At 30.9% G+C, this 24,876-nt stretch overlaps 4 protein-coding genes across 11 annotated transcripts in view; all 4 read left to right on the forward strand.

Annotated features, from left to right (window-relative positions):
* Positions 1 to 3,724, forward strand: part of LOC123299532 (histone deacetylase 4) — an 86,934-nt gene extending 83,210 nt beyond the window's left edge. For 6 of the 8 annotated variants that reach the window (XM_044881768.1, XM_044881769.1, XM_044881786.1 and 3 more), the window contains 7 exons: positions 281 to 624; positions 701 to 820; positions 2,206 to 2,328; positions 2,390 to 2,530; positions 2,599 to 2,769; positions 3,239 to 3,372; positions 3,432 to 3,724. In XM_044881768.1, the coding sequence (XP_044737703.1) occupies positions 281 to 624; positions 701 to 820; positions 2,206 to 2,328; positions 2,390 to 2,530; positions 2,599 to 2,769; positions 3,239 to 3,372; positions 3,432 to 3,480 (1,082 nt within the window). In that variant the 3' untranslated portion in view covers positions 3,481 to 3,724. The remainder of the gene's footprint in view (positions 1 to 280; positions 625 to 700; positions 821 to 2,205; positions 2,329 to 2,389; positions 2,531 to 2,598; positions 2,770 to 3,238; positions 3,373 to 3,431) is intronic. The other 2 variants (XM_044881804.1, XM_044881777.1) reach the window with 2 other exon arrangements.
* A 1,973-nt stretch (positions 3,725 to 5,697) lies between these two features.
* LOC123305435 (Golgi reassembly-stacking protein 2) lies at positions 5,698 to 10,242 on the forward strand. The gene is made up of 6 exons (XM_044887149.1): positions 5,698 to 5,883; positions 5,957 to 6,083; positions 7,318 to 7,475; positions 7,547 to 7,849; positions 8,397 to 8,829; positions 9,419 to 10,242. The coding sequence occupies exons 1-6, from the start codon at positions 5,821 to 5,823 to the stop codon at positions 9,730 to 9,732; spliced, it is 1,398 nt and encodes a 465-aa protein (XP_044743084.1). The 5' UTR covers positions 5,698 to 5,820; the 3' UTR covers positions 9,733 to 10,242.
* Positions 10,243 to 14,555: 4,313 nt separating this feature from the next.
* LOC123293247 (dentin sialophosphoprotein-like) lies at positions 14,556 to 16,436 on the forward strand. Its single transcript, XM_044874003.1, has 2 exons — positions 14,556 to 14,607; positions 14,815 to 16,436. Exons 1-2 carry the CDS (start codon positions 14,556 to 14,558, stop codon positions 16,434 to 16,436), a joined length of 1,674 nt encoding a protein of 557 aa, XP_044729938.1.
* A 1,717-nt stretch (positions 16,437 to 18,153) lies between these two features.
* On the forward strand, positions 18,154 to 23,062 carry LOC123293253 (uncharacterized protein DDB_G0288805-like). Its single transcript, XM_044874016.1, has 4 exons — positions 18,154 to 19,860; positions 20,651 to 20,955; positions 22,068 to 22,278; positions 22,973 to 23,062. The coding sequence occupies exons 1-4, from the start codon at positions 18,508 to 18,510 to the stop codon at positions 23,060 to 23,062; spliced, it is 1,959 nt and encodes a 652-aa protein (XP_044729951.1). The 5' UTR covers positions 18,154 to 18,507.
* Positions 23,063 to 24,876: the final 1,814 nt, after the last annotated feature.

Genomic DNA, 24,876 nt, shown 5'->3' on the forward strand with positions numbered 1-24,876 from the left:
ATTAACTCTACAATGCAAACCTAGTTCAGCCCATTTAAGGATTGCTTTTTTAAAGACCAAGTAGCCTATGTTCATTCTCAGGGTTCAACCTATGCCAAATTTCATCAAAATCGGCTGGGCCGTTTATCTGTGTAAACCAATCAGACATACAGCCAGAAGACTAGTAAGGATAAAGATTTTACCGAGAGTTTTAGTAGTAAATTACATTAAAAAAAAGTTACGTTGCACTAAATAAACATTCTGAGCTAATTTGTAATGTAAATTTTTTTTTTAATTTTAGGTACAAACCCCTTAAATCGGCAGAAAATGGATATGAGTAAATTATCAAAATTACCTATAAAAAGTTTTGTACGACTTGCGTGTGGAGGAATTGGTGTCGATTCGGATACAACATGGAATGAAATTCACACAGCGCCTGCCGCACGAATGGCAGTCGGTTGTGTTATTGATTTAGCGTTTAAAACAATACAAGGAGACATACAAAATGGTTTTGCAGTTGTACGGCCGCCTGGACATCATGCTGAACCCGCCCAAGCAATGGGTTTTTGTTTTTTCAATTCGGTGGCAGTTGCTGCACGATTATTACAACAACGAGGTGTTAGTAAAATTTTAATTGTAGACTGGGTAAGTTGGTTTTTTGTTTATTAATTCGAATTGATTTTAATGCAATTAAATTAAAATTTATATTTTTCTTAAACAGGATGTACATCATGGGAATGGTACCCAACAAATTTTTTATGATGATCCATCCGTTTTATTTATTTCAATACATCGACATGATGATGGGAATTTTTTCCCTGGGACTGGAAGTCCTACAGAGGTATGTAGAATCTAATAGTACGATTGTTTACTGGTAAAAATTAGAGCAGCACTCAATCACAGTTTACTGATACAACACACTAACGGTATAGCATTCAGCTACATTAAATTTTTGTTTTATAAGGTCGATTAACTCAGGGTACCAGAATCGCTTTGTAACAATCGTTAGCTCGTGTTTTTTGGAAAAACTGATTTACCATTATCTATAAAAAGCGTAAAGTACACCGGATTTATTTAATCCGGTGAGTATTTAACCAGGTCTATTGAAAGCAGATCTGTTTACGGCAAAATGGTTAACAGATATTTCAAATTTAATTTTTTTATCATTACCGTTTAGAATCAATCTTTTTACTACAAAGCCAAACGGGAGATAGTGGGTAAATCTGGGTACACAAAATGTGGTAAAACGCAATCATTATAAAACGTATACTGTCTAACGTTTCAATGCAATGGAAATTTCTTTTGAATTAAAAAATTATAGAGTAAGAGCCAGCGCCTGCCAGACACACATTAAAGTATAAAAGCTGAAATTTTTTTTGCGTATTCTCACTGGTGTAGGGACCAATCTTTGGGGGCTACAAACCTTGACTAACGGTTCCTTCGGTAGGTAGCAGGTAATCAGGGGCGCAGTACCCGAGCTCGCTCACGTTAAAGTATAAAAGCTGAAATTCACACAGAGTGTTCAAATGACCATTTTAAGTCAATATTGAAAAAGACATATCAATCCATCCAACTAACATTAGAAGACATATCGGTCAAATATTCAATAAGTAAATCGTCATAGTTGTATAAGCCATAAACGGTTAGTGATACAAAAAAAATTAGTTTACAAAAAAGTAGGTAATTTAATTATCTACAATAAAAGTTATTACCATTTTTGGTCTAAAGCGCACGGTTATGGAGATATAGCCTAAAACGGTTTTCCTTAAAATGGAGGCACTTCCCCCGCTTATTTTTGTAAGGATTTTGTGCTTATACATTCAGTACGTGATACTGAACATATTTAAATAATAAAATAACTCTTGCAGTGAAATAAGTTCATAATCATGGAAGAATTGTGTATTTTTGCATTTGACCTTCTACCACGTCTGGGGGAGTGTTAACCCCTTCGGATTGATCTGTCTTTTTCAATATTGACTTAAAATGGTCATTTGAACACTCTGTGTGAATTTCAGCTTTTATACTTTAACGTGAGAGAGCTCGGGTACTGCGCCCCTGATTACCTGCTACCTACCGAAGGAACCATTAGTCAAGGTTTGTAGCCCCCAAAGATTGGTCCCTACACCAGTGAGAATACGCAAAAAAAAATTCAGCTTTTATACTTTAATGTGTGTCTGGCAGGCGCTGGCTCTTAGTCCATTACATATAATATTATTTGGATTTCAGTGTGGAATTGGGCCTGGTGTTGGTTTTAATGTAAATGTTGCCTGGTCTGGTGGACTAAATCCACCATTGGGTGACGCCGAATACCTTGCTGCTTTCCGAACCATTGTCATACCAATTGCTAAGGTTGGTTTTCTTACATAAAATGATTAATTTGTCAATTCTAATTTTTTCTTTTATTTTACAGCAATTTGGACCAGAAATTATACTTGTTTCGGCTGGTTTTGATGCATCAATTGGTCATTTACCACCACTTGGTGGTTATAAAGTCTCTCCAGCATGTTTTGGACATATGACTAAAGAGCTCATGCGAATCTGTGATGGAAAAGTAAGTTCGAATATACGCTTCAAACAAAATAACAAATTTTAATATTATATTGATATTTTTATTTGTAGGTAGTTTTAGCGCTAGAAGGTGGTTACGATTTGCCAGCAATATGTGATTCGGCTGAAGAATGCGTTAAAGTTTTATTAGGTGACGAACCATCCCCGATTGCTCATGAAGAACTTTTAAGGCCTCCTTGTCAAAATGCTATTGATACTTTACAAAAAACAGTAGCTATTCAGGTATTCATTTAATTCATTTGTGTTTCTTGTTTTATCTGTTCTTTTCACAAAACCAAGCTAAAAAAAGTGCAAGTCGAATTTCAAGTAATATTAGTGTTTCGTACAAAATTTATTTTTGATTTATGTTTATGTGTTTTTAAGTAATTATGAAACAAAAGTCCACCATTTTCTACTCTTTACTGTACAGTTTTAACTCAGTTTATCATATGTATTTGTTTTCATGCAAGATTGCATTGTAAGTTTCAAACATTTACATCTTTAAACCACCTTTTTAAAGACTTTTTTGACTTAAAGACTTAAAGACAATTAACGAAAAAAAATAGAAAGGGGCACCGAAATGATTTTCATATGTATATCATTTTTACAATTTTGTTACGAAACACTAAAAAAGAGGAGTATCGTAGTTTTTCCATTTCTTTCAGAAAATTGTTGTATGTATGTGTTTTTCTATATGTAATTTAAATTACAGCATTCACATTGGCCATGCGTAAAACGAAGTGTTCATTTAATGCCGTGTTCATCAATAGAGGCCGCCAAATTAGAGACCGAAGAAACCGAAACAGTAACGGCCATGGCAAGTTTATCAATGAAGCAAAAATCTATGTATGTCGATAATTTATACTAATTGTGTGACTTTGTGTTTTTCAAATAATTGATTTCAGGCTGAGGAAGCCAACTCGTGATATTGCTTTGTGTGTGTTTACTTCGTGAGATCTGACAAGATAATCGCTAAATCAGATATCTGGTTTCATTTTTATAGGACCACCATACATTCCGGTGCAGAGCCAATGGAGAACAACTAAATCTCTCTACATACAAAATACAAATTCTGATCTACAACAAAACTACACAACCCACATACGAATCAAATTTTTGTTTGGGAGAACAAAAATTTCAAATACAAAATTATATACGATTTATACTACAACAAGCGCCTGCGCCTTCGCTTTAATTACTTTTAATTAATATTATATATTAAATAAAATTAAAATTATTATTATAAATAAATAAATAAAATTATATTTAAAAAAAAATTAATTTTACTATATATGTATATATGGTATGAAAAATTCAAAAAATGAAAAAGATTATATAAATGAAAATTCTATTATATAAAAGAAAATAATTATATATATATATATACATATTATTGATGAAAGAAAAAAAAGAAAGAGTATTTCACGAAAATTGTAGTCTATATATATCTTTATGAAAAATGTTTTATTTTTGTTAAATAAAAATTTATATGAAATATATTATTATTGTTGCCCTAAATATATAAATGTGGCTTTATTAATAATCTATTTATAGTTTTTATTCGAATGTATTCTCATTCTCGTAGCATCCTATTACTTCCTTTAATCATTTACACATCGAATCTTCATAATAGACGGTAAGAATTGTATATTTGGAATAAAAAACATCCAAATATACAAAGAAAGGTATATTTGGGTTCTAATTTGTGCCGAGAAGGGTTTAAAAAGTATTTCAAACCCATCAATATTGATAAACTTTCGATTGGCAGAACTCTTAAATTGTAGAAAATCGTTACGTTTCCCAAAACTAGGTTTTATCACATAATTCATTCAGAAACATGGCAGACAGAATTAATTTTTTGATATATTAAACATATACCGCAACTACTCCCCGATTTTAATTTGATCTGTGAAAAATTCAAAGTTAATTACATTCCGTGCAATTGAGAGAAGAACTTATTACTCGAAGTTTGTCGAACTGTTGGACGCCTACTGACCCATATGTATGATGTTTTTAAAAATTTGATTTTCTCTTTTAGGGTTTATTTAAACATCATAACTTTTGTTTGGAAATTTTGACAACAGGTACGGTCGTACATGGGTCGTACCAGTATGTGCATATATCTTTGTTACATAGACCGTATTACAAATTACTAAATTGTACAGGAAGTACCTTAAAAAACGTATCACAAACGTGGTTTAGAATAATATAATAGTTATATTCGATGTGTGTTGACAAACTGGCGAATTGGCGTCAATTTGACACCATAGTACGCGCAATGATTATTTTTTCAGATATTGTACATATTTTGAAGTTTAAATTGACGCCAATTATTTTATGGCGATTCTCATTGAATACATCTAATTCTAACAGAGTGGCAATAGGGTTATATCCCCCCCCCCTTTACAGTTTAATTACGTTATAAAAAGGTAAGTTGCCTTGGTAAATTACATTCCAGATCACGCCGAGGCTAGTGTAAAACTGCACTTCTACACTACGTAAAACAATATATATGTGTATGTCGACGGTCTACAATAAACAAATGCAAGTCTGTCGATCTAAAACACACGAAGTATTATCGTTCTATTTGAATTTCCCGCAAATGAGAGCCGCAGCCAATCAAAAGTAAGCACATTGCTTCCCCCCTGAGTGATACACCCCCCTCGTCTAAAGTAGGACTTTATACTACATCAATACTATAATTACTACATCCGTGAAAATAACGCACTACTCTCCAAAAACTTGATTTCGATAGTGTGTGTAGGAATTTAAATGTACCATACATATACTGTAAAGTACTTTCGTTTCTTAATCATACTTTTAATGAGATAGGGAATATAATAATTACTGCTTTGTAATCCATTTGTCAGGTTTTAAACGGTCATAATTTTTGAAACTTTTGAATTATTAGTAAAGGTTCTGTCTAAAAACGATTTCATACATGAACTCTTACTTTTTATCATGACTATTTTTTGGTATTTTTCAAAGCAAAATCTTGTGTGTGTCAGACGTTAGATTTTGTTTTATTTGAGTTTCAGACACTACGTCCTTGAAAATTAAATTTCAGGGCAAGCCAACCAAGAATAAAATTCAAAATATACCCAACCCTGTTATTATTTAATATCATCGTTAAAGGATACCAACCTTGTATAATGAAAATGTTAAAAAAAATTCATCAATCACCGACTTGTGAAAGATTTGATGCAATATATGCCACGTAATTTTTGACAAATATTATAACAAATTTATACCTACGTTCAGAAAATTGTAATGCAAATAATATAATTGTAATAAATGGGTGGCTCAAATAGTGTTCCTGTTCCTGGTGGTGGAACAGAAGCTTATCATGTTCTAAGAGTACGTAAACATTGGTTTCTTTTTTATCAATTTCGGTATCTGTCAAAATTATATTTGTCAACTTTTATTGTAGGTACAAAATAATTCACCAGGTCATCATGCTGGCTTGGAAGCATTCTTCGATTTTATTGTAGCGATCGGTACTACACGACTTGATCAGGACAATGAAACCCTTAAAGAATTACTACGTGCAAATATAGGTGAGATATAAATATCCTTAAATTTTTGTTTGTATTCATTATCAGTGTTTCGTCATAGTACCGGTTTTACCAGCAATTTTCCTTACAATTCTTGCCAACACAGCATCATAATGAAGATTTGGTTTTCGGTTATTCATTTCGTCGAAAACTACATTTTGAAAATACATCTTATTTTAATATAGTTCGAAAACATTTTTAATTTCGAAAATAGAAATTTGGTCTAGTTTTACGGTAAAATTGATTATTTACATAAAATGTACATTACAGAATAATTAATTTATGTTATTTAAAAATATAATGATAGACTCAATAGTTTTAAAGTACGATAGGTTTCGTATAAAAAGCCTGAAGGTTTAAGTTGAGATATAATCCGGTAAATATTATTATATGGAAAAGAAATGCAATAAATTTTAATTTATTTTTTTATAAACAAATTCATTAGTTTCCATATGCAAACAAAATGGGCTAGTAAATGGATAGTATAATGATCAACAACTATGTGCGTGGTAAATTCTGCTTTTCGCCACTTAACCATTGATATTGATCGTACAATCTATCTCGCGAACGCGACGTGTTGCTAATTGATATAACTACGACACAATTTTCGACGTGTTGCTAATTGCTATAACTATCCACCGCACCAATAATATATTTAAGAAGTGAAAACAAACAATTAACTGAGTCCATTATTGAAATACCCTGTATAGAAAGTGTTTAATGTCAGTGCTTGCATGATCAATACATAGTATAAAAAAAAGTCGCTTATGGCTGTCTGTCCTTATGTTCCTATGTATGCTTAGATCTTTAAAACTACGCAACGGATTTTGATGCGGTTTTTTCTAATAGAGTGATTCAAGAGGAAGGTTTTTATGTATAATACATGCATAATATAGTAGAGAAACACTGATAATTTTAAAACCATTTAAACTTTTGTTCTATTTCCAACGGTTTACATGATGGGATCTAACTAACTTTTTACGTCCTAGGCACACTATAAAAATTTTAGCTTGATATCGCTTTTCGTTTTTGAGTTATCGTGTCCACAGACGGACAGGAGGGCAGAAATGGACTAACTGGCTAATTTGATGAATACCTATACCAAAATTTTGTTAAATCATCTAATATCAACATTTCTAATCGTTACAAACTCGAAACTAAAAACAGTATACCTTGATAAATATTTCATATATACAGGGTATAAAAAAGTACTAAATTAAACTCGTTTGTCTTACAGATAAAGAAATTAAAATGACCGTTTATAGTAGTAAAACCCAACAAATTCGTGAAGTTTTAATAACACCAAGTAATTCTTGGGGTGGACAAGGACTTTTAGGTATTAGTATTAAATTTTGTTCATTTGAAGGTGCCAATGAAAATGTTTGGCATGTATTAGTAAGTATTTAAAATTCAGTTTTCCTATCTAATGTTACACGTACAAAAATAACATGAATGTTCTTTTTTAGGAAGTGTATCCTTCATCACCAGCCGGAATAGCTGGCCTAAGACCACACACAGACTATATAATTGGGGCTGATTCAGTGCTACACGAAAGTGAAGATTTATTTACATTAATAGAGGCACATGAAGGGCGTGCCCTTAAACTGTATGTGTATAACATACAAGATGACAGTTGTAGAGAAGTTACAATTACCCCCAATTTATCATGGGGTGGTGAAGGTAGCTTAGGATGTGGAATTGGTTATGGTTATTTACATAGAATTCCTGTCCGACGAGAATTACCTAATCCAGGTTCTACAATTAAGTCTGTAAGTTTATTTTGAAATTATACTTCTTTGGTGCCTTATAAAAAACATAGTAGGAAGTGAAATGGGTGGCCACAAATTGGGAAATATCACGGAATGTGATTGGGAATGGGCAAAATCAATAGGAAAAGTACCCAACAGTTCACTTGCTTCAAAATCGATTACATACAATTTCGTGACTTTTGGATCCTAATTATTGTGGACAATTCAAACATTAATTCATAGAAAAGCATGATAAATTATTCTGGAAAATCAAGAATTTTCAGGGATTTTCTGGAGTTAATTTTTGTGACCACCCTATCAAAATCTAATTATAGAAAAGCGTGGTAAATTATTCTGGAAAATCAAGAATTTTCAGGGAATTTCTTGGAAGTTGATATTTGTGACCATATGATATCGTCTGAAATTTTATTTCATATTTTGGTTAGATTTTTGGGGGTATTTTGAGAACCATCTATCTAGTCGTTAAAATTCACTCCCCAGTTAATTCAGAAAATAATTTCTCATATCTAAGCGTCCGTAAAATTTATAAATTCTTAATATTTAATAGATGACATCAAACTTGGCGACAAATGACACAAATCCAACTTCCGTTGGAGGAACAGCTCATCTATTTAACCAACAAACAATCAATACGACACCACAACAACCTGCTCAAGGAACTGTCAGTGAATTATTCGGTAGTTTACCCCCACCGATTATCATTCCATCCGTTCCTGTTGGAGCCTATGCTCCACCTCCTACAATAAACTCAAATCCAAATTCACCATATTCATCTTCTACGCCAGTGAATCCGGCGTTACCAACGCCATTAATACCTACAAATACAGAGTCAATAAACAATGCAACATCGAATCCTGTACAAGTATTACCAACATCTTATTCACAGAATATTTATTCTCCGGCACCAGGTGCTCAGCAAGTATCTAGTGATATTTTAACACACACTTCACATAATAATTTTATGCCAGTGCAATATTCAGGTATGTAAATTTTATAGTCGAGTTAATGAACATTTTCAGATACCAGTCCTCAAGACAAGATAAAAACAAATCACCAAGCGCAAGGCGTTAAAAAATAGGTAACATCAACGATATCCTATTTTGATTCAAATATTTGTGTATAAGGCGCTAATCTATGGCTAAATACCTCGCTTTACTTTTATGTTCCAAGGCATCGTCTTTGAAAGTATTAGGGTATGCCGAATGGCTGGAGCCTTTAAGCACAATATCTAATGTTCACGAAACTAAACCATAGTTTAATTATAATATAACCATATTCATTTAAGATACATTCAAAGGGCAAAACAACGGGCCTCAGATCTCAGAGTGAGTGGCCGTTTTATAACATCCATAAGCAAGTCATCCTTAAGACCGTTGATTTTTACGTTTTTTTGGGGGCGTAGATTACATAATTTTGATTTTTAAATTGGCAACTTTGATTTGGCAACGGAACCGTAAAAAGTATCCATCTTTTGAAAGCTACAATTGTTTTATAATTTTTAAGCTTCATTAATTCGACTAGTATAAATAGAAATTTTTAATTATAAAACTAATAAATGAATTTAATTAGTTCCATCATCGCAACCGTTTGTCTCGACAAGTCCTAGTACATTTATGCCGTCATCTCAACCGATGCAACCAATATTAACACCAGCATCTTATCCACCACCACCTATGTCACATCAATTACCAAGTGGTGTGCCATTAACAACGCCAATATCACTGCCAGGCTTACCGCCTATAACAGTGAGTGCAACTTTACCACCAAACACATTTGAAGGCCTTCAAACATCAAATAATCAAACAGTTTTACCGCCACCTGTCTCATCAGTGCAGCAAAGTCATTCTCAATCGAATTTACCACCAGTCAGTGCACAATATTAATATAAAAATGTGATTTGTTCGTCTTATTTTGTTGCTACTTGTACGCCCTACTTTAAATATTTAATCAACTGTCAATTTTGTTGTGATTTTTTTTTATTAGATAAATGGTTTTATTAACGTTTTTTGTTTTTGTTATTTGTTTAAATCTTATTTTTCAAAAATTAGTAACAAGAATAATTTTAAGAACTAATTCACACCCTCCTCCGACAAAACTAAAATTAATTAATATTTCCCATAAATATTTTACCATTTTTAAAATAACAGTCTCCAAAAAAAAAATAATTTTACAGGAGTTATTTTCCTGTAAAGTCAAAGTAGGAAGACAAGATAGAATAAAACATAGTACCTAGGAAAACACTCTCAATGACATGGATGTATTAAACTTGTGCTAGACCCATTAACGATCTCAGTAAAGTTTACTAGTGAAAAGCTAGAAATTTGCTCCTGGAAAAATTCCCCTTCAAATAAATTTATTTGATCTATAACAACTAGTTTGGAAAGTGATTAAAATATAATACGCACACTTACGTTTCGCATTTCATTTGCAATGACGTTCTTCCTTCAGAGAAAAATAGACCATAGGCGTAAGTAAATAATAACCTGCACAAAATAGGAGGGTGTACTGAAACGTAGCGTTACTATGGGGCGAGTGAGTTAACTGCTCTGTTAACTGAATTTTCTGTGGTCGACTTCTCACACTCAGTGGCTACCTTCACCTTACACAAGTAAATAACTTGATACTATCAACAAATATGGATTATGTAGGCTGCCAGATCGATCAAAATTATGCAAATTATACCAAATAATCGACTTAGGTTGGAAGTAATGGCAATTTGAAGCCTTCGGTCTCACGAATGTTTGTTACAATTGCATCATGTTACATTCATAGCTGTAAAGCGCGTTGAAACTGACGTCCATGTGAACAGCTCTAATAAAGACAAATGAATTTTTAATCCTAATTTGAAAAGGCTTTTTAATTTCGACGATCGTATGATTGAATCCCTAATTCATTTCAAAAGAAAAATTTCCATTTATTAATTGCTGAAATAAATTGTACCGATTTTTTTTAATTTAACAGCCAAAAAATTGTTTTAAATTTAAAACTCGAACCATAAATAATTTAACAAAAGTCTGATCTCAATAAATCTAATACATTCGCCATCGAGGTTCTTGGATTCTTAAGTTAACATTTTTAATTTTAATCAAAAATAAAAATACAAATTTCTATAAATTTAACAAAAACTTTGAATCCTGTGATTCTAAATTTTCATAATTATCTACAATATTTTTTTTACATAGTTAATGTAATATTGTATTGTATTTCGAATCGGTCGAAATTGATTCAAACGATTGAGTGTTTATATGTAGGCATCAAAAATCAAAATATGTATGACAAACATGCCCTTAATTTTCTTTCTCAAGGTTAGACCTTGAAAAACGCCAGAAATTTGCAAAATCTTTTTATTTGAAAAATCATTGTGCAATTTTAGATTTAAGCTACAATAGTATAATATTTATTTTCCCGAACATAACACATAAAGTTTTCTTCAAATAGATGATTTCGAATCATTTAAGTTTGTCATTCTTGTTTTGATTAAGAACAGGAATTTAATAGTAGCACTGCCTCTTACGGACAGTGTATAAAATATCTTATAATGTAATTTTATAAAATAATTTTTAATGAAAATTTTGTATTTATATTGTTACACTTAAAGCTTTTATCTGTAATAAAAAAATTATGCATGTATAATCAATCACATGTGATCAAATAAAGTTATATTATTAATTTGTTTATCAATTATCCAAAAAGGAAATTAATATCCTGAATTTGGCCAAAAATTACATGAACTAATAGACTTGGATACACTGACATAAACTTTCAAACCGTTTATTACAGTATAGCAATCCGTTAGTAGATCAAATCGCATAATTATGGGAAGCAAAATGATGGTTACAGCACTTCGCACCAGGTAGCAAGGACGATTAAAACAATTTCTTACAGGCGTTATTTTATTTATTACTGTTGGAATGATTAAAACATTTGAATCAGTTTCGGCGATTCAGTCACAAAGGCAGCATATTTGTGGCCATACGATTACTGTTTGGAATCGTAGAAAAAGCATGGCATGATGACTTATGAATGGCAAAGAAAAATAATTAGTTAACAAAAATTAACTTGAGGCAAATAAAATAATTCCTGCACTGTGAATCTTCTTTATTTTCTTTTCAATAATTCAATCACTTTATTTACTGAACAAATGGTTTTTTGTGTGTCAGTGTCTCCAAGTCTAAGCAGATAACATAAATTATTTTACACAACGTAAAATTAAATAAATAATTAAATACATATTAGAATTGTTGTTTCTTTAAAATTTAATCAGTTGTTAAGATTTTTTTCTTTTATTCGTATTATATCCACATAAACAAATAAAGGCGCATTGATTTTGATGAATTTTCACAAATTTCTAGGCCGCCACTGCTTGGAGAAAATGGAATCTGAAATTCATAAAAATTGTAAATATCTGACATTGCAATGGAATTTGAAAATACACTAGAAAAAAGAATTTACAATTTGGTAGAAGCGGTGGGTAAAGTTTATGTTATTTAGCGTTTATCCGAGAATATTTTTAAGATCTCAGCGTTGCGATAGTAAAAAAAATTAACCTCTCATAAGGTCATCCAGCTGATCATTTTCCGAAAATTCCGAAATTCTCAGTTTAAAATATTAAACTTGTACTTGTTCTTTGTACTGCCCAACAGGCTGTCTAAGTGATTGAAAACAATTGAAATTGTTAATCACTTTCAACTGATCAAGTAATGAATTGTTTCAAAAAAATGAAAACAAAATACAGCCTGATGCGCAGTACAAACTACCCAACGACCGAGGACTAAACATCGCTCAGATATACACCTTTTTTCCTGCTATCCTCTCCACTAAAGTTTCACGTTCTTATATATGTATCTGTTCTCGGGTAAAGCATTGTCTCTGGTATTTGTATCTAACACCGTAGAGTTACATCACGGTCACTTGATATCTATATGTGAACGCAGTTTTCAAATCTGTTTACATTATACAGAATATCGCTAAAAGGTCTTTACCATAAGGCTCTAACACACATGCGTATGGAGCACTTTTCTTATATCACTGTTTTCATACAAAACAACATATATAAACCTTATAAGTACTCATGGAGGTAAAGGATTTTAAGTATGGAATTTAGATGAAGTTAACTGTTGTTTGTTAACTACAAAAAAGGTGCTCTTTATAAACATCGATTATTCTCATTAGTGTAGGCGCTGAGTGGGTTTCGTATGCATTTACAGGTCCCACCGAACAAGGAGTGTATTTCGACGTATTTTGAACCACATACTCCGAATTTTCAACTTGCTCATCGCTCAAAGTGAGGGCAATTTGTTATAAGCAAGTTTCGGAAAATTATTTACATTTGATTCAGATATTTTTTAGATAAAAATAAGATTTAACATAAGAGACTCAATCCAAACATCTTTTGAAATCACGATGCTTTTGGGTCAGCAGGCAGGTTATACTAATTATACCCATGCTTCTTATGCTTATGGGATAACAGACCCTGGTGGAAAAAATATTTGAAAAAATAATAAGTCTTAATAAGTCTTAGGAAACTCTGAAAAAGTCTTAGAAACTTTAAAAAAGTATTAAGAACTCTGAATAACTCTGAATTAGACTATTCCGAAAACGTTGAGAAATTCAAAGTTCCTAAGACTTTTTCAGAATTCCTTATTCTTTCTTCAAATTTTTTTTCCACCAGGGGAGCCAGAAAACAGCACTGGACTAAAGTGATTAGCCACCCTGAGAAACTTTAAAACCTGGGGAGAAAAATTTTATCAATACTAATTTGGTGGCGTCAGAAAAAGTTTTGTTCTTCATATTAAATTGGGGTTGATGAAACAATTTATAAAATCACTGCAAAAGGATGGAGACTGTTTTAAATATCTATGTACAAAATTCCCGAAGCTGTCAGAAGCAAAGTTGAATGAGGAAGTTTTCACTGGCCCCGACATAAGAAGGCTTTTAACAGACACCCTCTTTGTGGAAAGTATAATTGAGAAGGAAAAAGAGGCTTGGGTATCGTTCAAGGATGTAGTGTGAAAGTTTTTGGGAAATACTAAGGATGCTGACTACAAAACCATTGTTCAAATAGCAGCATACGAAGCTCAAGGCTGCAAGATAAACCTAAAGGTCCATTTTTTACACTCCCACATAGAATATTTTCCTAAAAACCTGGGAGCTTTCAGTGAAAAACAGCGGGATCTGCGATATCGAGAGACGTAAGGAAGATGGGATGTCAATATGCGTACAGGCTACTGTATACTTTTTAATAAACGAGTGCTTTTACCAATTTTTTGTTTGAATTTGCAAAAAAAACCTTACGTGATAGAAAAAAATGGCCATCACTTCTGAAATCAGTGCATTCTAAAACATATTAAACAATTTAGTAAAAATATCTCATACAGCTGACAAAAAATTTTTTTTGCAGAGCTTTGTAATTTAGTAATAAAGAGTATTAAAAATATTATAGCATATTATTTATTAATTATTATTTATTGTTTTTGCAGAATATTATTTTTTACGGGGACTTTAGGAGTTTTTGACTTTTGCTTTAGGGATGAGTATTTTTGAGAGTTGGTACCATTGTGCATAACAAGTTTTTTATAACTTTCAAACATCTGCTATCAAAACAAACACTTAACCGAAATAGAATTTTTTGAAGTATAAATAAATTAAATATTTAACTTTAAAGTTTATTATTATTAAATAATTATAAGAAAAAGATAAAGTTAGGATGGATATTTCTTCAGATTCATCATCTTCAGATTCAGATGAATTAATAACAAGTAAAAATTTACGACGAAAAAAAAAACAATATCAAAATGAAAAAAGTATGTGGCAAAAATTAATGCATCATAAATCGTCCACATCAATTGCAAAGCGAAAATCCAGTCGAAAATCATCAAAGGATTCTAGGCAAACAAAATTATCCAATGGGCAAAAAATATCAATTTCAAAAAAACAGAGTATTGAAAAAAAACCAAATGATTCAGTCTCGCTATCTAGTGATGATGATTCCGATAGTAAATCTTATTCAAAATCGATGAAGTTGCGTCGAAAACGTAAATTTCATTATTTTAGTTGGGACTCTGGAGATGATACAGATAAAAATCAGTCAGAAAAACAAATTCCGTTGGAAAAGAAAGAGAAAGAAATTATGGTGCTGGAACGTCGTCGATCATCGATACGTAGATCATCTATTAAAACTGGAAAAGCACATTCAACATTAATACAAGATTGTGATAGCCATGGATCGGTACATTTTAGTGATATATCGAAAATCAGTGAAGAGGGTCATACACAAAGATTAACTCGACGTAGCTTAAGTAGAACACCAAAAAAAACAAGACAAAGTCAACTCAATTCAGCAGCAGCTTCAACCTCTCAAAAATTACCAGAAATTATAAATAAAACTCGAAGGTCAAGTCAAAGTAGTTATGCTCTAACCCCTCAAAAAATATCGGAAAATACAACTAAAACATTAACAGATTTTGCTACCCATAAAAGAGTAGCAGAGCATAAAATTAATACTCGAAGAAAAAGTCAACTAAGCTATGAAAAAACTCCCGAAAAACAGCCTCAAAGCTCAAAAAGGCTTAGTAATAACTCAAAAATAATATCTGATAAATTGAATAAAAAGGAATTGAAAGCTGTTGAAGTTTTAAATCAATCTTTAAATAGCGATCAGTCAACATTTTCATTAAAAAGACAAAAACCAATTAAAAACACTTCTGTATTTGATGTACAGAGTGATCCAAACGTTAATGAAACCCCAAAGAGGATAAAAGTTCAATATGAAAAACGAAATCAACTAAATCATAATAATACGGAAGAAAATCATATTGAATCAAATCCTGTTGTAATTTTAAATCGATCTGCTTCAATAGAAAATTTAATCGAAAATACTCTTGAAATATCTAATAACAGTTTAAAAAATAACAGTTTAAAACCTTCAACAATTGTTACGAAAATTTATCCAAAATCACCTATTAATAGTAATAAAAATGAGCAAATTCTCGAAAAAGATAGAAAAGTAAGTTTCGAAAAATATGATCAATCAGTAAATAAACATTCTGTAAGATTGCAAAGTAGTTCGAATTCCTATGAAAAATCCTTAAAACATCAAAGTACAAATAAAAGTACCAGAGAAGATAATAGTAAAGCGGATTCCACCGAGAAACTTACAAGAAAATTTGTTTCATCTGATTCTTCGGAGCCTGAAAATGAAGAAATCGAAAATAGGAAATCATTAAGTCCAGAAAGTATTGTAAGAAGATTCGCGAAAACAGGTTTACCGCCATACCAAGAAGATTCAGATTCTGATAAGAAAGAAAAGAAAAATAAGAAAACGTCAAGGTCTACAAATAAAAGTATCAGAGAAGATAATATTAACGCGGATTCCATCGAGAAATTTACAAGAAAATTTGCTTCATCTGATTCGAAAATTCATTCGGAGCCTGAAAATGAAGAAATCGAAAGTAGGAAATCATTAAGTCCAGAAAGTATTGTAAGGAAATTCGCGAAAAAAGGTTTACCGCCATACCAAGTAGATTCAGATTCTGATAGGGAGGAAAAGAAAAATAAGAAAACGTCTAGGTCAAGAACTAGTAGGTGAGGAAATATAACATTTTACATCTGATAGAACTACAGTAAGATGGATTCAGTATGATTTTGAGATCGCTGATTACAAATATGGTACCCAAAATATTCCCCAATGTGCCTGGAGATCAGTATCTCGTAAGAACCTCATCTGACTAACTTAAGTGCAAATAACACTGGTCTTCAAAAAATAAATTTTTTGTCAGCTGCATGAGATATTTTTACTAAATTATATGTTTTAGAATGCGCTGATTTCAGAAGTGATGGCCATTTTTTTCTATCACGTAAGGTTTTTTTGCAAATTCAATCACAACAAATTGGTAAAAGCACTCGTTTATTAAACGTTATACAGTAGCCTTCTTATATCGGGGCCAGTGAAAACTGCCCCTTCTACTTTGCTTATGACAGCTTCGGGAATTTTGTACATAGATATTTAAAACAGTCTCCATCCTTTTGCAATGATTTTACAAATTGTTTCATCAACCCCAATTAGATATCAAGAGGTGGCAACAAAACTTTTTCTGGCGGCACCAAAGTAGTATTAATAACATTTTTCTCCCAAGGTTTTAAAGTTTCTCGGGATGGCCAATCACTTTTAATACTACTTCAAGACTAGTTTATGTTGTTACTAATATCTATGAAAACCTATGTGATAGAATGTTTTGAATAGTTTTCCTGTTTTTGGGAGGTCAAAATCTATAAGAAAATGTTAAAAAATTCCTATGCAGTTTTTAGGTCGCAGACCTGTGTAATTTAAAATGCATTCAAAATCGTTACATGGGGATTTTAAGATCAGGATGGCCTGATCATAAAGCTTATCTCCGTTAATTATTTGCTTTTGAATGCCTCCAAAATTATTGCTTGGGGATCTTTTAGAACGCTGATTACTAATATGATCCCTAAAATATTGTCCGATGAACTTAGGGATCAGGATGCCCAAGTTGTAGGATGCCCAAGTCAGGATGCCCAACTAATTTCCTTGATTTTTCTCTTAATTTGCATTAGAATGAAGTTTTTTGGGGTCATTTATTACGTACTCCTTCAACAAAATATTTTCCGATGAACCTGAAGATCAGGCTATCGATTCGTCTTACTATTTTTCAGAAGTTTCATCGATTTTCGTTTTAAATTATAAGTACTATAGTTTAAATTTATCTTATGTTCGCAGAGGGAGTAATCCAAATAAAACTGAAAATATTCCTCACGTTAATGAAGATTTGAATTCAGAAAATATAACTTCTAATAAAACAAGCTTAATTGTTGTTGAAAAATCTACAAGTAAAAATGTTTCACGACTATTGGAAAATGAAATGAAAAGTTCAAAGTCACAAAATGATTTTAATTTATCTAATAGTAAAAAAAGTACTTCAAATCAAGCCATTAAAGAAAATATTTCAGATATAAATTTAAGTGTATTTAAAGTACCTTCTACAGGACATTCAAATTTTATCGACAGGCTTGTAAGTAAATATTTATCACCTAGATTAGAAAATGAATCAGAAAATCAGAAAACTTTAATATCACGAGATAATTTAAATGTATCTAGTGTAAACAGTAAAAGTGTTACAAACAAAACTTTAATCATTGGAGAAAATATTCTTTCCGATAGTGAAAATTTAAATTTACACAATGCAAACTCAAAAAAAGCTTCGATTTCTATTGACAAAACTAAAAGAAAATTGTCATCATATCAAATTGAAAATGATATAGATTCTGAAAATGATAAAATTGAAAAAAAGGCCAATACGTATAAAAAAAGAAGTACAAATGCAGAAGCTCTTAGTATCTCCGAGAATATTCAACCAGTTACTGAAAATTTGAATCCACAATTTTCTGTAATAAATGAAGTTAAAAATAGAAAAACTTCTTATGGAGGATTTAAAGCAAATTTAATAGTTGATAATGAAAAACAATCTTCTTTACAAAACTTACAACTATTGTCGCCAGCTTCAAATGAAAGTTATAAGAACAATCGTGACGATATTCATCTTGACCCAAAAGCAAATCGAGATAGATCTAATACATCCCAACCTTCAACGAAGTCATCAGAACTTTCAAATGAAAGTTATAAGAGTAACCGTGAAGGTATGCATATTGATCCAATAGCAAATCAAAATAACTCCCAACCTTCAACTGACTCACAAAATGATGAACAAAACAATGTTAAACTTAGCCAAGATTATTCGAGAAAAAGCTCATCGAAATCGAATGTAAGTTATCAAGAGTATGAGGCAATGGAGCATGCAACGTCGTTACAGGATAACATTAATAAAACAGAAAATAATCGAAATAACGACAAAAATAACCAATCTAAAAACATTACAATCAATTCGAAAAAAATTTCGCCATCGAAAAGTTTGTCAAATTCGTTTAAGAAATTATACAGTGATTCAGATACAGAAATCGAAGAAATTGTAGATACTGAAATTAAAAAGAATAGACCACCTTCATATGGTAAATTTAAAGAAAAACTTCTCGGCGACAAACATTCATCGAAAATTCAAAATGAAAATACTAATAACTCATTTAGTGAAAAAAATAAAAATCAGAAAATCAAAGATCGAATTACATCAATCCGTAATCAAAGTTCTGTTAGCTTAAATAGCTCGAGACGGACTTATTTTCGCACAAAACGTGATACTGATGCGATTGAAAGTTCAGATGAAGAACTGAACGAAAAATCTCCATTAAGCCAACATATTTCAAATCAAACCGAGAAAGGTAATAGCAATATTATATCGAAAGTAGGAAGTTCAGATAAAGAAATCGAAGAAATTGTAGAGGATTCAGAAATTGAAGAATTTAGAAAGAATAGACCACCACCTTCATATGGTAAATTTAAAGAAAAACTTCTCGATGACAAACATTCATCGAAAATTCAAATTGAAAATACTAACAACTCATTTAGTGAAAAAAATAAAATCAAAGATCGAATTACATCAGCCCGTAATCAAAGTTCTGTGAGTTTAAATAATTCGAGGCGAACCTATTTTCGCACAAAACGTGATACTGATACAACTGAAAGTTCAGATGAAGAACTGCACGAAAAATCTCCATCTAGCCACCATATTTCAAATCAAATCGACAAAGGCAATACCAATAATTTACCGAAAGGAGGAAGATCAAAAACAAATATAAATTTAAAAAATAATTTAAACAAAGAAGATAATGATAACCTTTCGCCTGTTCATCGTGAAAAATTATTAAATATATCAAATCGAACAACCATTGATATTTCAAAGCAAAACAACGATGAAAATTTAATGGGGCAAAAAATTACAAAAAGAAATTTGACTTTAAAATCGTTCTTTAAAGCAAAAGAAATAGAGGAAGATTTGAATTCGAATAATGGAATACAATCTGAAAATTTAGAGAAACCGGTGCAACAATTATTCCCTAGTTCCGAAAACGCTTTGGGTCAGAGCTCATCGAATGAAAAGGTTTTTTTTTTTCAAACGTATTTATTTTCACGTTAACGTAGTAGTAAAAATTATATTAAATTTCTCACAGAACAATGCGAACTTTTCGTGTCGATAAAAAAGTCATACTAAATTGTTGTTGATAATGGCTAAATTTATCTAATTTCTATTTTTTTTAGTTAAATCGACCGTCTACGTTCTTTTGTGTAGCCCTTCTCATAAAAATTTGACTCCATCCCTATTTTTACTCTTCATAAATCTAAATATTACCGAAGATAATAAATGAGAACTCTAGGATATATCGAAATAAATTTCGATTTTTTGCCCCAATTTCTTAGATCAGTTTTTTGTATTTTCAAAATACGTATTTTTGATTACCAAGTAGTCATCATCAGTAAGAATTAGCTAGTGATTACTCTTATTATGAAGGTTACTCTTTGCTAATTTGGTGGCGGACTGAACCAAAAAATCGAAATCTTCGTAAATCAACTCATCGTCCTTCTCCTACATATCTGCCCTTCTCTCTTTTGACTTTTTCCTTTTCCCCAGGACATACCTACCACGCCTAGTGCTTAATTCGCTGTTAAATTTGTTTGTTAGATAATTTTGAAAAATGGCAGATAAAGCACTCCCAGTTACGACGATTCTGATTATCTAGCTTGGAAGTAAGTTAAATTAAAATAATAGATTAAAATTTCAAGAAAACTTAATTTAATCGTTAAAATTTCTTTGGCAATTAAGTTACTAGTACATTAACGTGTGATATTCTGGAATAAGACACCTTAATCATTTTGTATATAATTTTTTTTAGAAATCAACGCAATTATCAATTTTAAAATTCCTTGAGCATCAAAAGAAATTGAAAGAAAAAATGGAACGTGAAATCAAAGAAAAATATAAATCTAAATATGTTAGCGAACCTACAATTCCACCAAAACCACTAAAACCACCAACAAAAATACGACAGCTTAAAAAACTAGAGAAAAAATCTCCAAAGGATGACGATTTCAGAAAAATTAATGACAGAAATTATAAACCACCAAAAATAAAACCACCTAGATGGATTCAGAATCAACCTGATTTACAATCGAGAATTTTCAGTGTCCTTAGTAACAAGTATTTTTTTTTTTTTAAATCATTTTTTTAATGTTTTACGTTTTTTGAAAAAGAATGATAACACAAGTCTGCGACTAAAAAACTGCATAGGATTTTTTTACATTTTCTTATTGATTTTGACCTCCCAAAAACAGAAAAACTATTCAAAACATTCTATCACATAGGTTTTCATAGAAATTAGTAACAACATAAACTAGTCTTAAAGTAGTATTATTACACAATAAAAATAAATTAGTTTCGCTTCCAATGGGTTATTCTGTGCATATGGAAGAATACTAACTATAACAATTTGGCCATTACCCTGGAAAGAATCAAATATCAGGATCATCAATGGATGGTTTGTGGGGACTTCAAAATACTCACGATGCTTTTGGGTCAGCAGGCAGGCATACTAAATACCCATTGAACAAAGTTGAAAGAGGGAGTTTTCACTGGCCCCGACATAAGAAAGCTTTTAATTGATACCCTCTTTGTGGAAATCTTGGGTATCGTTCAAGGATGTAATGCGAAAGTTTTTGGGAAATACTAAGGATCCTGACTACAAAACCATTGTTCAACTAACAGCATACGAAGCTCAAGGCTGCAAGATAAGCTTGAAGGCCCATTTTTTACACTCCCACATAGAATATTTTCCTGAAAACCTGGGAGCTTACAGTGAAAAACAGGGTGAGCGGTTTTACCAGGATGTCCTCGATATCGAGAGACGGTATCAAGGAAGATGGGATGTCACTATGCTTTCAGGCTACTGTATAATTTTTAATAAACGAGTGCTTTTACTAATTTTTTGTGTTTGAAATTGCAAAAAAACCTTACGTGATAGAAAAAAATGTCCATCACTTCTGAAATCAGCGCATTCTAAAACATAATTTAGTAAAAATATCTCATGCAGCTGACAAAAAATTTTTTTTTGCAGACCTTATTTACTACATATTTACAGTTATATGGAGTGTTCCGTAATAACACGAAATAGAAAATTAAATATTAGTAAATTTGAAGATGTTATAATAAATCAAGTAGAATGAAATTCTTGGCAACTATCTGTGATAGTCGTGCTAGGGATATATTTGCGGCTCTTATCAGTTTCTGTCAGTCATTGTTTTCTTTTTTTACAGTTACGAAGAAGAAATTGCCAATAGGAAAAATGAAGAAGTCATTGAATTGTTAGCAAATGTTGTAAAGAAGGTAACGGCACAGAAGAAGATAATTGATTACACATTAATTGATAAACTAAAATTAAAATTAGCACAAGAAAAAATAGTTCACACAACATATGAATTTCATTGGTTTGTTTTAGAGTATTGTCCGCATCAATTTATTATAAGGGTAAGTCATGAAATTATATTACATGTTCAAAAGTATTTTTAACCTTCGAATCAAAAAGAAGAGTGTTATAAGTTTGAACGTTATGTGTGTCTGTATGTCTGTAGCATCGTAACTACTAAACGGATGAACCGATTTTTTTTTTGAAATTTAATTTAATGAGTGTTCTTAGCTATGTTTCAAGAAAAATGTTCCTTCCAATACGTGTATTTCTAATTACAATGATTAATAACAACGGGTGGCCGTTAAATTTTGAAATAGAAAGGGGTTTATAAATAAACATACCTACCTCTCTTGAGATATAAAAAGTTTTGAAATTTAAGAAATTGCATTTTCTGAATTATATATTATCAAAGATAATAAATGTGGTCTCTTAAGATGCTTGGAAATAAATTTCGATTTTTACCACAATTTTCTAGATCAATTTTTGTATTATAAAGATACGTATTTCGACTACCAAGTAGTCACCATCAGTCTGAGTTAGCTTGTCGTAATTACTCTTATTGTGAATGTTATTCGTTGCTAATTTGGTGACGGTTTGCACTCGGTCCGCTAAAATCATTGACCTAGAAAATTGGGGCAAAAAACGGTATTAATTTTCTGAATTCTTATCAAAATTTTTAATTTGTTAACTAATCAATTTTGATGTCAATTATAATATGCATTTAAACTAATCAATTTCGTTTTTCGATTTTAGGTTGTACCAATGAAACCATACTCAAGATACATTTTCGATCCACCTTTTGATGCAGAAACTATTGGTCTTCCTATTATAACAGAACATTGAGAACTCGTTGTAGAATAAAAATATTAATTTTTCAATAATAAATAATTAATCTAATCATATTAATAGCGAAAACTATGGGTCTTCCTATTATAGAAAAAAGTGATTCTGTTCTTGAATGAAAATATTAATTTTTGAATAATAATTAGTTAAAGTGATCCTGTTGTAAAAATATTAATTTATGAATAATAAATAATTAAGCTAATTATATTAATAGCGAAAACTATTGATCTTCGTATTATATTAAAGTGATTCTTTTGTTGAATAAAAATGTTAATTAATATATAATAAAATTTGTTTTATATATTTGTTTATTCAACCTATTAAGCTAACTTATATAAAGTGAATAGCGTGAGACAAAAGTTGTCAGTTGAAACTCAAATGGTGAACATTTTCCAGTTTTAGCCCGCTACTTAAGTAGCAATATACTTCATCGTAAACACTCTGTCATTACACACCTTACGTTTTTCTTATATCCTGTTTACATTATAAAAAAAATTTGACAACGTTTCTTGATGCTACCAAGAATGCTAGAAGTTCTGTCTTGGTGGGGATCTCGTAACTTTTTTAAAAGTGAACTTTCTCTAGGTCCAATCATTAAATTAATCTGATTTTTATACTTTTTGGATCAAAATTACCCCATCCACCGAGTTTCATAAAATTCCAAAACAAAAATTTTTTGTGTGTTTTTCTCGGTTTTTTTTTTATCTCCAATTTCGATAAAACTCTGTATATAAGGTAATTTTGACCCAAAAAGTACAAAAATTGGGTGCATTTGATGACGGGTCGAATAGTATTTTAGATACGGACTAAAATCGATCCAAAAATTGCGATATCTCAGAAACTCAGCATTGTAACTTATTATAGGTGAAATAATTTTAAAATTTGTTATGTAGTTTTTCAATTGATTTTTTTATTAAAAAATGGCGTTATAGAGTACTTTGAATATCGACTACCATATTAACCATATTAAATATTATTGAATGTGCAAAAATTAAAAATTGAAATTGTTGATTATTAGTTTCCGTACGGCGAATGTGTTAAAAAAAAGTACAAGTATATTATTTAAAATTATGATCTTTTATTAACTTCAAAATTCCGGAAACATAATGAATTTATCTTTTGGTTCATGTTAAATAATTTCACCTGTAAATTTATGCTATGAAAATTGAAAAACAAAATTTTAAGAAATACTTATCAACCCTAAAAAAAATCCGTTCCACAGATTATAGTATTTTAATTTAAAACAGATCTGCAACTCCCTGTAAAATTTTTCCTATTATCGTTCTCTGAATGTGCCTTTCTCCAGGTGGCTCTACACGTTATATTCGTGTAAGACCATCTATAAGTTTTGATAATAATTAATCCATTTCAATAGTTGTTGGGGAAACAATATTTTATATATTTTTAAATAAATAAACAATACGTCTTTCAAAATTCGTTTGCATGTCTTTAAATTTCTTTGTGTGTATTCTCAATTGATTGTCTTCATTAACATTTTATGGATTATTTGAATAATGGCATTATTTTAAGTATTTTGGCCGTTTTCATTGTGCCCCTGCTCATTAACTAATTAGTGTAATTTAGGCGTTTTAAGTGTGTTTATATTATTTTCCAATTTTTTTTTATGGTATGTACTGAGTTTATTTTAGCGCTTAGGTCTTGTTAATCGTGTTGATTACATTTAGGTAGTGTTTATTTGTGATTATAATTGACTAATAACGAAATAAAATGGTTTAAAATTGCATTTAACTTACATCAAACTAATAATGAATTGTTATTATACCATGTTTATATGAAATATACATAGTATATTA

The sequence above is a fragment of the Chrysoperla carnea genome, chromosome 1 (genome assembly GCF_905475395.1).
Source record: "Chrysoperla carnea chromosome 1, inChrCarn1.1, whole genome shotgun sequence".
NCBI lineage: Eukaryota > Metazoa > Arthropoda > Insecta > Neuroptera > Chrysopidae > Chrysoperla > Chrysoperla carnea.